At 37.6% G+C, this 18,078-nt stretch overlaps 1 protein-coding gene across 14 annotated transcripts in view; it reads right to left on the reverse strand.

Moving 5' to 3' along the window:
- Window positions 1–18,078, reverse strand: part of tanc2b (tetratricopeptide repeat, ankyrin repeat and coiled-coil containing 2b) — a 178,098-nt gene that overhangs the window by 12,922 nt on the left and 147,098 nt on the right. For 10 of the 14 annotated variants that reach the window (XM_036217014.1, XM_024284953.2, XM_024284959.2 and 7 more), the window contains 17 exons: window positions 14,623–14,661; window positions 13,080–13,364; window positions 12,832–12,956; window positions 10,079–10,310; window positions 8,670–8,839; window positions 8,226–8,504; window positions 7,682–7,849; window positions 6,454–6,614; window positions 5,348–5,456; window positions 5,120–5,242; window positions 4,813–5,049; window positions 4,525–4,734; window positions 3,162–3,255; window positions 2,070–2,203; window positions 1,765–1,888; window positions 1,335–1,510; window positions 685–817 (listed from right to left, as the gene is read on the reverse strand). In XM_036217014.1, the coding sequence (XP_036072907.1) occupies window positions 685–817; window positions 1,335–1,510; window positions 1,765–1,888; window positions 2,070–2,203; window positions 3,162–3,255; window positions 4,525–4,734; window positions 4,813–5,049; window positions 5,120–5,242; window positions 5,348–5,456; window positions 6,454–6,614; window positions 7,682–7,849; window positions 8,226–8,504; window positions 8,670–8,839; window positions 10,079–10,310; window positions 12,832–12,956; window positions 13,080–13,364; window positions 14,623–14,661 (2,799 nt within the window). The remainder of the gene's footprint in view (window positions 1–684; window positions 818–1,334; window positions 1,511–1,764; window positions 1,889–2,069; window positions 2,204–3,161; window positions 3,256–4,524; window positions 4,735–4,812; window positions 5,050–5,119; window positions 5,243–5,347; window positions 5,457–6,453; window positions 6,615–7,681; window positions 7,850–8,225; window positions 8,505–8,669; window positions 8,840–10,078; window positions 10,311–12,831; window positions 12,957–13,079; window positions 13,365–14,622; window positions 14,662–18,078) is intronic. The other 4 variants (XM_024284958.2, XM_024284957.2, XM_024284954.2 and 1 more) reach the window with 3 other exon arrangements.

Raw genomic sequence — 18,078 nt, forward strand, 5'->3', positions numbered from 1 at the left:
CATTTTAAAAATATAAATAGGAAATAAATATAAATCAAATTATCATATGTTATAAATATTAAATAATATAATTAATATAATATAATAATAATCACTATAATATTAATATAACAATAACACATATAATGATAATAATATAATACATTAATATAATATCATAAATGAAATTATTACAAGTATTCCAAAAACAAATTAAATCTTTGTGCCCAATGTTTTTCGTCGGGATGAACTCACAAACAAATAAACGCTTCATACTGGTCAATATTTAATAGCAAAACGGGCAATATCGTGACAAGCACATGAACAAGTCAGACACAGATCATGTCTATGGCACAGACACATTGCAGCTTTTCAGCTTTTAATTTGAATTTTACAGTTTTCATGAGCAGATGAGGTTAGTGCCCAGCATGTTTGTAGTTCTTTGCTTTTGTAGAAAAAAAACACAAAATACAAGCAAAATCAGAAAAAATGCTTTTTTTACTGAATACAATGTGCTTCCATAAAGCTGCGAGTCCCTAAGAAGAAATAAACTCTAATATAGTTTCCGTCTACATGCAGCTCATTTCTGAACATCATTTGATCAAAATGCAATAAGATACAGACTGAATTTGTATCTTATTTCAGGACAAACAGGCTGCATTCATTTGCATTCACTCATTTTCCTTTTCTCAAGCTCCTTCTTACCTATCTTGGCTCCTTTCTTGAGCAGAGCAACCACCACCGATGTGTTTCGGCAACCCACCGCCCTGTCCAGAGGACGCATCCCACTGTAGTCCACGTGCTCTATCATGGCCCCGTGGTCAACCAAGAACTGAACCTTGAAGGAAAAAAATGCAGGAGGAAAACACTTTTTAATTAAACGATTGTGCAGCCGTGCATGCTCAGCATTGATCCTGGATCAGACAGTCAGATGGAGCTGGGCGGCAGGTGACCTCAATCTGTTGTGGGTGAATGGAAATGTGACTTAGGTGACATGGAGGGGACGCAGCGAGAACCCAATCACACGAATTTGATTAAAACTTTTAAATAAAAGTGGCAAAATATAAATTGTATTTATAGATTTGCACATTTTTATGATTAGATGAAATTGGGCCTTTGAAAACAGGAAAACTAAAGCAATCGACTGAGAAATTAAATGTTTTTTTTTTAAGTTTTCTGAATTGTATGACGTTATTCTTAAATAGAAAGTCCTATTTGATCAAGTAAAACATAAAAAAGTTCCTCTATTTACAAAATAATATACTAGATAGATTAATAAAGGGTCAGTTTTAAAACCAAAATACAAATACAAAAATACTAAAAATGTGATTTTAGTTTTAATAAAAAAAACGTACCACATCTGAGTCACCGTAGAACGCCGCCAGGTCTAGAGGTGTGCGCCCGTTCTTGTCAGCGTGGTCCGTGGCGGCGCCGCTTTCCACCAGGCAGCGGACGACGTCTAAATGTCCTTTTAGACACGCCCAACTCAGAGCGGTCAGGCCCTCCTTATCCATCAGAGACAGAGAAGCTCCTGGAAAAAGAAGCACTTTAGTTCCAGCATGCTCTATCACTGTCTGTGTCACACTGCAGCTTAATCGATGGGCTTCAATGGATAAAGAAAATTATAAAGTTATATGAAGAGTGTAATCACAGAAGAATTATTTGGTTTACTACCGGATTTCTTTTTGTATTTTACATGATTTAGTGAAAAAATGACCAATTAAAAAATAGCACAATATTTAACAGAAACAGCTTCTGTGTATCTGACTTGTAGGGAGGACTCACCCTGAGCAAGCAAAAACTCAACAGTTCCTAAATGACCTTCTGAGGCAGCCATCATCAAAGGCGTGCGACCTTGCTTATCTGCCAGGTTGACATCTGCTCCGTGTGTAAGCAGGAGGTCCACGATCTGCAAGAGCAAAACAAAATGATCTGATAGCTGGAAATCTGCAGCTATTTTTCTCATTTTATAACCTGGAAATTCGACACATTCACACTCCCAAATCGTCATATATGGATGTAGGGTTTGGGTCACGCCAGTTTTTCCGCATAGATTTGACAGGAAAGCAGCAGATGAGGGGGCTTCTGACCTGCCAGTGTCCCTGTCGGACGGCGCTGAAGAGGGGGACGATGCCTCGTCTGTTGGGTTGAGCCACGGCCGCTCCCTGTTCCAGCAGCAGGCGACAGACCTCCAGCTTCCCTCGTCCTGAGGCCGCCGTCAGAGCTGGACGCACAAACGTTTTAAGGCAGGATGAAGGGAAAGTGCATCCGAGAATGTTAAAACAATTTAATGATTTGAAAGCTGAGAACTAAATTTTCAGAGTTGATCAGACTTGATTGATTAGTTGATTAGACTCTTTCTGGATAAAATGCCTAAAACTACATAGTATAGAAATAAACACACTGGATGGATCAGAATATGATCAAAGTGGGACTTTAAGCAATAGACATAAATAAAATCACTGAAATCAAACGTTTATTTTAGGTGCAAATTTGGAGTTGGCAGGTGTTAAAAATCCGAAACCCCAAAATATCTTTATTCGAAGTGATACCAGCTTCAAAATTGGCACTAATATTGAAGTACCCATTAAATCGTATTAAAACTTCAGTATAAAGTCATTGCTCCTCTTCCAGAACAGCGATTATCCTCTGCTCAGTCATAAATAGTAAAATGGTGGTGTCCTTTTTTTCCCAGATGACAGTGAGGAGAAGGGTTACCAGCACTGCAGCTGGGGAATAAAGATTAGAATGAGCTTTTATAGCCTTAGGTTACAATAACTCACGACTTTCTTCACAACCTGCAAAGACGTAAACAATCCTCGCCCTGTCTTTGTCCCAGGAGCCCTCTTCCCTCTTTTATCTGTTGCCTCCTCCTGCTGAAGCCAAATCCCAACTGTACTTCAATGACACGGTGAGCTCTGTCATCAGTCTCTGATGCAGCAAGATGCTGACTCACACAAACAACTGTTCACATCTGCAGTTCCACCCCGAGAACACATGGTATGATAATGCTGCGGGTCCTTTGAAAAATTCATTTTGTACAGTGTAAATCTCAGGATAAACCCCTCGGTGTGAGTGCAAGACACGTACGCACAAGAGGAGATTAGGCATTCAGAGGATGTCTCACTATTGATTGAAGTGGTTTTGTATAAGTAATACCAAGATACTGTAAGTATTCCCACCTGTCTCTCCCCACAGGGTGTCAAAGTTATTGATCTGAGCTCGCTCCACTTCCTCTTCATCTTTCTCAGGCAGGTCCAGCAAGTAGGACACAATCTGATGAAGAAATAAGAACCGACGTTAATGCCCACGGTGGATGTAGACTGTGACAATACAGGTATATCTATCATAGCTAACGTATTTTATCTATCATATCTAATGTATCTTATCTTTCATATCATATCTTATGTATCGTATCGTCTTGTCTGTCTATCTTAATCGTTTATATCATATCTACTGCATTGTATCTAATATATCATATCAATCACCTTGTATCCATTACATCGTCTTATCTGTCTGTCTTTCTATCATATTAATTGTATCTAGAGTAACGTGTCAACCATATTGTATGGACCATATCATATGTACTGTATCATTTCTACCGTATCGTATCTACTGCATTGTATCTACTATATCGTATCTACTGTATTCCATCTACCGTATCGTATCTACTGTATCGTTTCTACTGTATCGTATCTGCTGTATCATATCTATTATATTTTATCTAATATATTGCATCTACTGTATTCTATCTATCAAATTGTGTCTACTGTATCATATCTACTATATCGTATCTACTGTATTCTATCTAGAGTACCATATCTACGTATCGCTTCTACTATATCATATATACCGTATTATATCTATTGTATGGTATTTTATTACATCGTATCATCTTGTCTTGTTTGTCTATTTATCTTTTCAATCAGATCAATCTTATCTAGCTTTTGTTTTTAAATTATGTATCAATCATATTTATCATACATATCTTATTTATTGTAAATAGGGAGTAATATATTAATATCTTGACCTTTAGTAAAATAGTAGTCTACTACTCAAACCTTGTGCTATCCTAGGCATGTTTACATTAAAAGTGGGGTCATCTGGACCCCATAAGATAGTACGAGGGTTAAGAGTACTACACATATATTAGTCTATACAAAGTGAGGCAGTATACGTGATACTCCAATTAAGTCTATAGAAGTATTCAGTTAGTATACCCTCCACACTATATGTACATGGTAAGTGTAGGGTAGTCTAGGCTACTTTTATTTTTTTTTGCTAAGGGGAAGTCAAATTTCAGACTCATTTCTGTCTTATTGATGACATTTTTTGATATAAATGATGTCCCTTCATGAAAAATATGAACAAATTTTATATTACATTTTAGAGCTGACTGTGAAAATAGAGAAAAAATAAGTATTTAGGAAATAAAACAGGAAATGGGAATACAGGTGGATGTATATGTGTGCACAGAATCAGGACATGGGCAGCAGTTCTTACAGCTAATAAAGTCATGAGTATGAAAAGCAGCACTCGCAGTACCTCTGTGTACCCCATGCTGGCTGCTGCGATGAGAGCCTGCTGCACTGCCTGACTCTTAGTGAAGGCCGACTGCTGTTGGATCTGCGGCGACTGCTGCTGCTGCGACCCCACGCTCCAGTCGCACTGGATGAGGAACTTCACTACTTCCATGTGGCCTCGCAGCGCCGCGTGAACTAGAGCACACTGGCCGTTCTTATCCAGGTGGTTAACCTTTGATCAAGAGGAACATCCTTAAAAAAGTTGCAAACTTTCAATCTGGTTGCATTCTTTATAAACACGGTGACAGACCTTCGCTCTTCTGCGACAGAGCGCAGTCACAATGGCCATGTGTCCCCCTGCCGCGGCATAGCTCAGCGGCGTTAGCCCGCTTTCAGACTGAGCATCGACGGAGGCGCCAAACTCCAGCAAGAGGGCCACCATGTCCATGTATCCCAGGTGGGAGTGGACACACAGGACTGGGGCGTTGTTCAGCACCTCCGTGCGATAGTTGACGTTGGCTCCACCAAGCATCAGAAGCCGGCTCACCTAAACGCAGAATAAATATTACCATTCATTTGGAAAAGTGCGTGCTGTGCCATATAAAATCAGCCTGTACCTTGATGTTGGGGGTGTAGAGATTTCTGAGTGAGGAGAGTGCAGCCGAAAGCCCCTCTGTGCTGTAGGACACCCACAGGCCTTGCAAGATAGATGAGGAAACGCCAACTTTCTTGCTGAGACCCTTGAAGACAGAGTAAATATTCATTACCGAGAGGCTCAGCCACAGCTGTGTGGGGGCGTGTGTTTGTGCGTGCATGGATATCGCAGAGGACATACACCGACTTACCTTGAAGATATGTGCTTTGAGGATGTGATGTCCGAGCTCAATAGTCTGCTGTCTGTTCAGCTTGTTCTGCTGTCGAGAAAACCAGAAAGCCAGCAGGGTGTGTCCGTTCCTGCAGAGACAACAAACACCGTTTCAGTGCAGAGGCAATAGCAATCAGCGAGTCACATTATGCAATTCTGCAAAAATAAAGTACATCTGATCAATCTGAAAAACACTATTTTTTGCTGAATAAACAGAGATCACTGTCTCCATTACATTTATATTACTGCTGATGCTACTGGCTTGTAGTTATTAAATAGAAAAACAGAAAAAATGTCTTTGAACTCTTTGTATGTGTAAGAAAAATAGAAAGATTGAGGATGTTAACCTTCCAAAAGCATTGGACCTTTTAGAAAATCTCAAGTTTCTGTTTATTTTATAATTATTTTTTTCTTTTTTTATCTTTGTTTTTATTTTATTATTATTAATTTTTGGCTTTTTTTTGCTTGGATCCCCTGTGCATCTGTTATTTGAGCTTGTCTATAGTTGTATTGTCCTTTAAAATTGTTAATAGAGGCATTAAAAAAAATAAAGGGTTAATTTTCTTGTGTTATTTTCTGTTACCACGCATTTTGTTGATGGGTCAATTTTAACCTATATCTTTATTCTGCTATAAAATACTCCAAAACCATTATTTATCATCTCCTTTTTGTGTCTTTTGAATATCTTGTTAGATCTCCTTATTCATAAAATCATTGATTTTAATGTTTTGGTTTTGAGCCTTTAGGCCTTTTTAAAGCTTAAGCCTCAATTATAATTTCAATTATACAAATAGCAAACAAAAAACAAATAAATAAATGAGGTGTATCTAACAAAACACAGAAAAAAGTAAGAACTACAAATATAGATTTGCAAGAGTAAACAAACAATAAATTAGACAAAAGCTTATTGTCTCAGTCAAAAAGCGTTGAAGCAATATATTCTTTTTGGTTCTTTAATGTTTTTAAGACTAAAAATGGGTCGATGCTGACCCTATAACCCGTGGTTCACACTGGATGCGGAAGGCGCACGACGTCCGCTCTCTCCTGCAATTTATTTTGCTAGTATTCTATCACTCCTGTCCTTACCTGGGATCACACAGGAACTTAGTCTTCTCTCCCTCTTCTCTCCAGATCAGCCATTCCCTGAAGGAGGGGTGGACAAACATCCTGGTACCGTCCCTCCTTTTCACCAGGAAGACGGATAGATTATCTACACGCTGTTGGAAGTCCTCCCAGTCCAGTGTTCCCTGAAGCCACAAAGGTAAATGTGAGCAGAGTTTGACATAAACATGCTTATAACAACAATTAACTTAAAGATGTTTAAATATTTATTGTTTTTACTTTGAAATAAAGGGGGAAAACAATTTTTTTTAATTGATAAAAAGTGAGTTATTGAATTTTTTCAAAGATACCTTCTAACTTGAAGCTTTATAAAGTCCAACTTTGATCATAAAAAAGGACATACTTTCTGTAGAGCAGCAGGAGTTCATTAGAAATTCACTTCTGAGTTCTGGGCAGGACCTGGAGCAAGCACGCCCCACTCCCCATTGCCCAGATGCCAGCTCAGATGAGAAAAATAAAAGTCAGAAATCCCATTTCAATCTTAATTTTTCTTTAAATATGTCCTCCATCATTTGAAAAATCCCACAAGAAAGACCAACTCCAATGAAAACAGTTTTAAACATGTTCTTGTGGCGTTTTTCTCATGATGGAGGAGAATTATAAAGTTTTTATTTATTCAAATTGTGGTGTAAACAGTTGGATGATGGGAAGTGGGCATGGGCTCTACAATAGTCTTACCCGCAACTCAGAGGTAAATTCCTAACAGGTTGCTGCCACTCTGCAGAAACTATGTCCAAGGAAACAACACAAGTTCTTTTTTTCTTTTTGGGGGGTAAAAACATCATAATCATAATTAAAAGATCACTGGAAATGCTTTTAAGAAGATATAAAGATTATTGGAGTGAGGTTTTAATATGAAGCCCATTAAAATATAAATCTAATCTTTAGTCTTCTTTAAATGATTTGTGTTAAAGTGTTTTAAAAAATGGCATCAATCAATCTGGTTAAATATAACTGCTTATAACTCGTTTTTTTAGTTAATGGAAAAACATTTGATGCCAAATGAACTAATAAAACCTAAAAGTTTTATGAATAAGGATGTAAATTAGGTAAATCTGGTACGAAACATTTGTTTTTATGTAGGATTAATGCAACAAGAACCCTAATAAAACACATAAAAAATAAATATAAATAAATCAAATGCTTAAAAAAGTTCCACATTTATTCTTAAAGAATGTTTCAAGCTGACTACCTGCAGAGATCCAGCGTTGATTGACTGGTAAATCTGCTCGTCCGTCAGAGGATGAAGCGACGCCAAGGCCACGTTGAGGAGCGGAAGAGCCCGCTCGAACGACGACTGCGTGGGGAAGCGCATGTTGCACTGCAGCAGGTACACCTCCGCCAGATTTACCGGAACCACCTGAGAAAAGGAGGACAAAAACTCTGACCTAACACGCAGATTTTCTACGGATCGCTTCTCTTTGAAATGAATAATGGATTGTGTTTGCGTAGCGTGTCTTTGACCTCCTCTGAAAGGAGAAGGGGAACTCATCAGTGGTCAAAAAACGTGAAATTAAACGAAGGCTGGAAGTGGGAGATGAAATATTTTTAACACAAAATGCACTTATAAGAAAATCTGACTTTTTTTTTTTTGAATAATCAGTTATAAATAGGTCATGTGAGATGAGTTTATATGGAAGAATCCACAAAAATGTTAATTTCAGATGCTTTTTTTAATTACTTTTATTTTTAAAATGTTTAAATATAAAAGTCATTATGTGTGCATCGATGCTCACCTTATAGCTGGAGCTCTTGAGTACAAGGTAGCCCTTCTCAATGAGATCAAAGGTGAGTTTGAGGTACAGGTAGGACCCCTGGCTCAGAGCTTTGAGGTGCCCGCTGAGTTTGCCGAAGGTGGTGTTGTCCATCTTGCCGTTCAGCGAAATGTTGTTCTGGATCTCCGGACTGCTGTGGATGCGGTGCAGGATGTAGCCCTGCAGGTCCTGGTCGATGGCGTCGTTCTCCTCCAGGCTGTCCAGGGAGATGCGGTGAAACGGCAGCGCGTTGGTAATCTCCTGCAGAACCACATTCATCAGGTTAATTGGATTCAAACAATGTCGAGGTCAAAAATGTTTCAAGAAGACTAGATAAAAGGAATATGACACTGATGGAATATAAATACAAAAAAATAAAGTCAAGACTTGACAAAAATGACGAAAAATGTGGGTTCTAAGAAGTACCTGCAACGTGGTCCTGACGGTGACCACCAGCTTGAGCCAGGGAGGGAACTTGTTAATTGTTTTGGTGAGGAAGGACACGATGGTGTCTCCGTAGTCTGGCTTGTGGAACTCGGCCTCGTTAAGGCCGTCGATGAGGATGATGAGGTCCTCCTCAGAGCTGATCTTCCTCTCTGAAAAACATTCAGAACAGAGAGGAGGAGGTAAACAGGTGAATGTAATACGTACGGTATGAACATAAAAGGAAAGAATTCTTCATTTCAAGTGATTAAGAATCCACTTCAATGAAAATCCTGATTTTGGTCTTTAGAACATTATTGTTGAATTTTGCTGATGATGGATGGAGAACATACAAAGAGAAATGTAAGCTCATAATTCAAATCTTTGTGAATCAGAGGAAAACATGCTAATGAATATAGATGTAGAAAAATAGATCCATGTACGGCTTTGTTTTCTTTGTCTGAGTTGGCATCTGCATCAAATCTGAATAGTTCCAAAATTCCTCAGCTTTGTGGTTGAACCGGTAATATTAGATTGTGGGTGTAAGTTAGTAAACTGCACAATGGTCCCATCCACAAGTCAGAGGTGAAGTTCTAATAAAACATGCAGCACTAAACTAAACTAAACTAAACTAAACTAAACTAAACTAAACTAAACTAAACTAAACTAAACTAAACTAAACTAAACTAAACTAAACTCAACTAAACTCAACTAAGTTAAACTACAACTCTAAACTACAAAACAAAACTCTAAACTACTCTGATTTATAACTCTAAACTACTATGCCAAACTAAACTATGTCAAAATACTACACTAAACTACAAAACAACTTTACAAACCTACTCGACTTAACTACTAAAAACTAAACAAAAAAAGTCTACTAAACCACTACTCTAAACTACGTTAAACTACAACAACAAACTACTAAACAACCACTCTAAACTACAAAACTACAGTAGTAATTTACTACTCTAAACTACTATGCCAAACTAAACCTACTTTAGTAAACTAATACTCTAAACTAAAAAAACAACTTAAAAAAAAACAATTACTCTGAACTTCTAAGCTAAAATACTCTACTAAACTACTACACCAAACTACTAAACTATGTTACACTACAAGTCCAAACTACTAAATTACTAGTCTAAACTACTAAACCAGATTAAGCTACAGTTGAACTACTGCCGAACTAAGTTAAACTAAATCTAAAATACTTACTGTACTAAGCTACCATATTAAACTACTACTCTAAACTTCTAAAGTATTCTAATAAACTACTACTTTTAACTACTAAGCTACCCTTTAAACTAAACTAAACTAAACTAAAGTATGTGGCCTAAAAACTGCATAATTAAACTCAAGAGACCTCTGGGAACATTTTCATGATAGTTTAAAAGCTGTCCTTTCCCCACCTTTGTAAAGTGCATCCAAAGGCTCCAGGACGCCCCTCCTGAAGGAGGACAGGGGGTCCTGGACACAGGAGCGCAGGCTCAGGGTGCTCTGCAGGTGTGGCTCCTTCAGCATTTGCTCCCTGTAGGCCGAAAGGTGTGGCGAGCGGCACAGCAGCGCTGCAACGTTGTGCACAAACTCCGGCACCAGGCAGGTGTAGGCGTTATCCGCCTGGCAGTAGTGGTACGCCACCACCTAGAGAAGCAGAGACAAGAAGAATGAGGCCATTTGTGGGAAACGGCAGCATTCCTGCTCCACCAAGCACATAAAAAGTTAGCCAGAATTGATGAATGTCGTCTGAATGAAGACGTTTTTCAGGATCTGTTATTGAAAAGTCACTTTTTCTAGGGTCTACTACAGCTCTAACTCATTTGGGACTGAGTCAACTTCATGGTGAATGATTGCAGCATAATGAAACATAATACCTCTCGTTTTGCTGTATGGCTTTAGCTATTAATAATTCATAGCTTCCGGCTGCCAGGGGAGACGGATTCAGAATTAGCTCACGCATGTGTGAGATGACTGTGGCATGAAGGAGTCAAGTGTTACACTGTCACATTTCACAGCTGAAACACGATCAGATGAATGATTAAACACACGACCGGCTGAATAAAGACAGAAACGGGGAAGAATCCGACGCAGGTTTTTATTCTTTCTTTAATGATTGGATTAAAAATGTTTGTGTGCGTGGCTGCAATTAGAAATATATTACATATGGGGGGGGGTTAATCCAAAAAAAAGGCAAAATTTTGGTCACAATGCAATATAGAGCTTTAAAACAAAAGGGGTGAAAGAAGGAGTGAGCTCAATTATTAATACAAAGAGTTAACAAGATCTAATAGCTTGACTGGGAAATGGCTTTCTGCAGGTATAAATATTTCATAAGGCTCCTTGGCAAAGTTGTTTTTTCTTTTTTAAACACATCTGCATAATGCATCAGGCTGGGGATGCAGATGGCTAAGCAGCAGGAAAAGGGGGACTGAGGTGCAACAGCAGGCAGGAGAGCAGAAGACGAGAAAGGTTTCCCTCATCGTAAAGCTTTATGTAGACGGGCTAACAGGAGAGAACGTCTAAAGGGTTTAAATGCACACAATGACCCGGCTAACACGACTGATCTCTACCTGTTGGAACTTTCATAACGACCAAATGTCAATAACATGGAACTTTTCTTATGATGTAAGACACATGTTAAGAGATAATTAGGTTAATAATAGCATTTATGAGTATTTCTTTAATCGTTATGAATCAAGAGAAGATAAAAAACATAGTTTGAAAAAGGAGTGACATAGAAAATACACTAGGAAACCCACAAGCCTCCAAGTATGCTAATTCCCAAGTCAAATTTCAGCTTATTTCTCAGAAATTTACAAGTTTATTTTCTTATAAATGTATGTGTTTATTCCGGTGAAATTGCAACTTTTTCCCCATATATTTCTGAGTTTACTCTGGTATAAAATCACAGCTTATTCCTTAATAATTAAAAGTTTATTTTTGTTAAATTACGTTCATTCTCATAGTATATAAGGTTTTTTAAAATACATTTAAGAAATTATTCTCAATAAATTACAATTTATTACCTTTAAAACTATAAGTTTTTATTTTCATTAAATTATTACTTTTTTTGCTATATATTTAAAAGTTTATTCCCTTAAAATAATAATTTAAAAAATGAGTTCATCCTCGTCAAATTCTGACTTTGTTTGTATAAATTTACACGTTTCATCTTTTAAAATTGCAACTTTTTTCTCATAAATTTCCAAGTTTTTTTCCATAAAATTACGACTTTTTCTTATTTATTTGAGTTTATTCTCATAAAATAATGTTTTTTTTTGCTCATAAATGTATGAGTTTATTCTCATAAAAAATTACAATTTATTTCTTATAAATCTACGTGCTTATTTAAAAAAAAAATACTGATTTTTTCTCATAAATCTATGAGTTAAATACATACAATTATCATTTTGTTCCATAGATTTTTTATATTATCATAAAACTATTTTCTTAAATTCATGAGTTTATCCTCATAAAATTACAACTGTTTTCTAATAAATGTAAATGTTTTTTCCCTCGTATCAATTACAACATATTTTTCTCATAAATATGAGCTTATTCTAGCAAAAATAATGACTTTTTCCCATAAGTTTACATGAGTCTATTTCTTGTAAAATTATGACTTTTTTTCACAAATTTACGAGTTACATTCTTGCAAAATTACAACTTTTTTCTCATAAATGTACACGTTTATTGTTGTTAAAATATATATTTTTTCTCATAAATGTATGAATTTATTTTCATCAATTAAAACTTTCTCAAGTTTTTTTTATATGTACATTTGCAAATTTATTATTGTAAAATTGTGTTTCTTTTAGAACTCTTGTTACTCTTGTAACAGTAAAACTTTTTTCTCAAAAATGTACAAGGTTATTTTTGTAAAATTACAAACTTTTTTACATAAATTTAAGACTTTATTCTAATAAACCTACTTTATTCCAATAATTTTACAATTTCATTTCTAGAAATGTATTTATTTCTATAGTGTCCCTAATTCTCCGTTGTATTTAACATCAAAGGCAAGCTGAAATATTTCCACCTTTTAGAAAAAAATTGATTTAGAAGCTGAAAATGGCAATATTTTAAAGAGCATCTAGAAGGAGTAAATTGGAGTTTCACAAGTAAACAGCGATGTGGTTGAGTAGTTGTGTAATGGCGTGTGCACCTGAGATGCCAGCCTCCTCATGGCCTCTTCCTGACGCCGCCTCATCTCGGGGGTTCCAGGACAGCTGCCTCCTCCCAGGGTGCCGTGCGTGGGCTGTGGCTGCGTGAGAGGGAGCCCCTCTCCATCTGTACACAACAGAATGACATCTCACTCAAAGAGGACTCAAGCATGCCAGGAGTGTTCCCTCTAAATCTAAAATCCTCTCGTTCATTGTATCAAAAACGTGTCTAGCATGAATGGAGGCCTACGTTTGGGTGAGGCCTGAGGGCTGTCGGAGGCGATCTGCCTCATGCGGGTGCCGTGGCAACTGAGCGCCACCAGGCGGGAGATGATCGCCGTCTTGCCGAAGCCGATGTTGCCCACGATCACGACGCCTTGGCTGGTGCTGGTGTGGGACCTGTTGAGGTGACCATCGATCTCCTGGAAGAGCCACTCGCGTCCGGTGAAGACGGAGTCCATGGTGATGCTGGGCACTTCGAACAGCAGCGGTTTGAGAGCGATGTCTTGAGGTCGGTAGGGTGCAAAACGCACTGCTGGGTCAGAGGAACAGAAGGGCGTCATGTTTGAGAACAAACTCACAACAAAATCTGTATTTTTTAAAAGACTCAGCAATGAACAAATGCTGGGAAAGATTATAATCAACTATTTTAAAAGTCTGTTTCCTTAAAGTCTCACTCTGATCATCTTTTGATCTGTTATAAAAGCATTTCCGTGATTTTTTAACAATGATTATAACATTTTTAAACAAAAATGTTTAAATCTTTAGTCATTTTCAAGTACATAGTTTGTGCAGAATCGCAGGAGTTCATTAGTAAGCTGTTGGCATGGAGTAAGCCTGCCCTCACTTCCCATTATCCCTTAATTTCTTACACTCTTGCTAGCTTACAGGCCCTCTCACTTACAATCTAACACAACAGTTGCAGCAAATATGGTGAGTAATATTGGAGTCGTACATTTTTAGCCAGATACCAGCGAAAACTACAGAAGCCGAAAACAAGATATTACCTCGTTATAACTAAAAAACGAAGTTTGGTTTCGCGAGAAAACGAGATAATCAAGAATAAAGAAAGAAGCTTCCACCTCTTTCTTTCCAACACTAAGACGATTTCACATGTTTTAAGTCTCTTTAGCTTATAATGAGAAAATGGATCTCGTTATGATGAGAAAATGATAAAAAAACAAAGTAGGGGAGGCCGTTTTCGGCTTCCGTAGAAAACGAAGATGTATGTAGATCTAGTTGTCTGCAATGGAGCAAAGCAGGGAGCTTGCGGCTTGCCGTAGCAGCCTTTAAGCCAAACCTACAAGCTTTGTCTAACTGTATTTTTTAGTCTGTTCCTGATTCACAACAACTAGAATAATAAAATGCTCTCTATACATGTCCTCCATTACAGGAAAAAAGGCTAAAAGTACATGTTAAAATCTTCATTTCCATCAGAGTGGGTCTTTAAAGATTGTGTTTTTCCTCACTAGGGGGAGTCGTTAAACCAAAGTCCTCCAGAGGTCGTGCCTCTTCTTCTGCAGAACATATGGACCATTAAAGACTAATGAGGGTAAAACGAATCTGCTATGAACTTCTGAAGCAGCGTGATAACTAAAAAAAAAAAAGATGATGTGCTCTGGGGTGTTTCATTTTTTCAAAAAGGATTTCAGCTCTTAAATGAAAAACACGTTCCCTTTTTATTGGCCGTGCCATTATTTTGAGAGTTCGATCCTGATTAAATTAAAGATCAGTGCGTTTTCCGAGGCTGGCACAAAAGGAAGAGCTACAAACGAAAAGGTGGGATCACTTACGTGACTGGGATTGCCAGGCATGGGTGTTATTTGCAGAAGCTGAGGCAAGCAGCAAGCAGAAAGAAGCAGACAGAGGCATGAAAGAGAGAAAAGCAAAGGCAGTGAGGACAGGAACGGAAACAGGTGTAAGAGGTCGAGGTGTGGCGCAGAGAAAATACAAATAAAGAGGAGGCAGCAAAAGCATAATGATGTCAGATATAGCGGAAAAGCCAGGTCGATTGTTAATTGAAATCCTTTGAATTGTATCGTAGCGAGTCTGCAGGGGAGGTTAGCAAAGGTTCGCCCTTTGGGGAGGATCTAATTGGTTCCTTAGCGCTACGGCGAGATCAATCAATCCCTGTAATAGTAACTCAATCCGCCTCTGGTAGCATTTTATCCTAAGAATGGGAGACATCAATCTAGATTTCAAATGGTCAAACGGAAGACTGAGCGGTGCTTAATTTCACACGATGAAGGTGAGGTTCTCTTCTTGGTTTCGAACCAGCAACCCACTGCTCTGGGCCTCACCCTGTACAGTCTAAATCAGGGGTGTCAATCACACACAGGACCAAAATCAAAAATCCACCTTAGGTCGTGGGCTGAACAGGATCAACATTTATTGAACACTCTAAAACTACAATTTTTAAAACTTTAAAAACGTAACTTTTTAACATAATTAGGAACTAGATATACAGCATTACCTGTGATAATACTAGTGTGAAACCTGTAAGGTGAATTTAGCCGCTGAAGATGCTAGTGAAGATAGCTGAAGATGCTGAAATTGATAGCTAAAAACGCTGAAGTTAATAGCCTAAAACGCTAAAGTTGATAGTCAGCTAAAATATTAGCTAAATGCCAAATTAGCTTAAAAAAAATAAATTAGCCAAAACAGCTAGCGTGTAGATATTAGCCTTACTCCAAAACAGCCTAAAAAACAACAACAACAAAAAAAGCCTAATTTAGCCAAAATGGCCTAAAAAATCTTAGTGAATGCCAAAATAATAAAAAAAGTAGCAGAATTCCCATTTTTTAAACTTTAAAACTGTTACTTTTTAACATAATTATGAATAATAAAAAGGCAAGAATATTATTCCAGAATAAATCAACATAAACCTTAAATAACTTTCAATATTTTACTCTCTATAAAAATTATTTTGTCAAAATTATACAAGTTAGAAATGAGCGCAAGATAACATTGGGCCATTAATAACAATAAAATAAAATGATCTGGAGGGCCGGATATAATTACCCGGAGGGCCGGATCCGGCCCCTGGGCCTTGACTTTGATCTAAATGGTCTAAATTTGGTCTAAATGAAATAATCAGCTGAAATTGCTCCTAATGTGGTTTTGCAGCCCTCGACCATATTGCCTTCCAAGGCGGTTAATTATAACCGTAAAATGGAAAGCGATAATATCCCAACACAATCAGCAAAAAGCATAAACAGATAAATCTGGAAGATGGCGGCGGCGGTGCTGGTGAGACACAACCAGCTGCAGCCCGCCGCAATGAGAGACGTTTCATCACAAGTCCCAGGTCGGATCATTTCTGTGCCAACTTGACAAAATAATAGTAAAAAAAAGGTACTGCGGGGATGTTGGTCATGTGGTACACCTGATGCAATGCTGGTGACAGAAAATGCAAAAGAGTGACCGGCGCTGCCAACGCCATCGATCAGCGGAATAAGGAGCTAAGCTACTCTGATTAAAGTGGGGCTAATCCAGTTATCCGGAGGGGGGTGTGACTGAATGCCAAATGTGCCTGCAAAGCTGCTCCTGTCCTGAACTCAACGATGTGCCATCAGGTGGCGTCCCCCCAAACGAATCAGCGCTCCAAGAGCGGCCGCTACTGCCCCTCTGTGTCACACTTCCAGGAAAACAAGGCAGTTGTGATGTGAACGAGGGCCGAGGGAGGTGTTTCGAGGAAATCTTCAGTGAGAGGTGGACGGATGGATGGATGGAAGGAAGGCAGTTGCTCATAATCCCTCCCCATAACATTTCCCCTCAGGGCGACGCTGAGCAAGGTTTTTCTTCACCTTCTTCACCGGCCCAGACGGAGGGAGTCTGAGACTTTTTAATTATTCACCAGGTTGGGATGACTCACGGTGGCTGAGCAGCCGTGAGAGGATGAGGAGCAAAGGAGTGATGGACAGGAGAGATGAGAAGAGGAGAAGTTGATCAAATGATCAGTCAGGTCATGAGGGGTGATGGGTTGCCAGGTTGGGTGATGGAGATGTTCAGTACTAATCAAACCTTTCACTAGTATGAAGACGTTGAAGAAGTATTGGAAAACACTTTGTTTTTTAACTTTTCATTTTGATTTATGGAAATTACATTGGTTTTACGAAACATTTTATGTTGATTTCATTTAGAAAATGTAATTTTTTTTTTTTTATTGTCGTTGTGATCTTTATTGGGATTTTGTGTTGAGTATTGTGTTGAAATTTCACCATACAAAAACCCTTTTACAAGTTTAATAAATAAAAAGTTTAAAAGTTTAATAAAATACTATTTACCTGCTTTTGGAGGCACAAAAGTACATTTTAGTACAACTGCAACATTTAAATTCTGCATAATCTTCATAAAATAAATAAATTCATTATTATCTAATGTGTTATTACAGAAAATATATAAAAAAAACATCACTGTAGATGATGGTTTCTAATAATAAACTGTTTACTTGTCATTTCAATATGTAATGGCTCTTTACAAACCTGCAGTATTACAAGTCAAATGAAGCATTTATCTGATAAGACAAGTTTTTCAAAATAAATGACCCACTTTTGTCAATCAGATTTACAGTTGTCATTCTGTTTTAAATATCTGATATTATCTGACACAGATTCTGTTTTGACTGCTGTAAACAAATACTTTCCATAAATAGCCGTTCTAATCTAGATGGAGGCGTATCTCCTGGGACTTCGACTTCAAGAGTATTTCTTGAGGGAACGAAAAGAAAATAACCATAAATATGATTGACAGATCTATATATTATCAGCTGCTGAATCAAAGGAGCCTCGTAATGATGTGGACTGCAGATACAAATACAAAAAAGGTCAAAATATGGTGGGATTTGTTTTTGTTTTTGGTAAATAACATAAAAAAAAAATGCTGGGGACCAGATTTAGAATCATGTTGTTTGGGGCTAAAAATATACGCTGGCCAATCTTGTAATTGACTTAAAAATATCAAAAGATGCTTTTATTTTCAGGAAGATTTAAACCTTTAAGTAAGTTTATGTATTCATAAAAAAAGACTAACTGACACTGTCAATCATTTTAGTTTGACTTTTAGGGAGCGGCAGAGCTGGAACATTTTATATGTGGGCAGATGACCTCTGTAGTGGGGCAAATGAGAACACATAATGTTAATTTAATGCTATTTTTATTTCAACTGCTATGTTTGCAATGCTTAAAGAAGCTTCTATTTATGATTTCTTCATTTTTGTCTATAATAATGCTAAAAGTGACAAAAAAATT

The sequence above is a fragment of the Oryzias melastigma genome, linkage group LG19 (assembly GCF_002922805.2).
Source record: "Oryzias melastigma strain HK-1 linkage group LG19, ASM292280v2, whole genome shotgun sequence".
Lineage (NCBI taxonomy): Eukaryota > Metazoa > Chordata > Actinopteri > Beloniformes > Adrianichthyidae > Oryzias > Oryzias melastigma.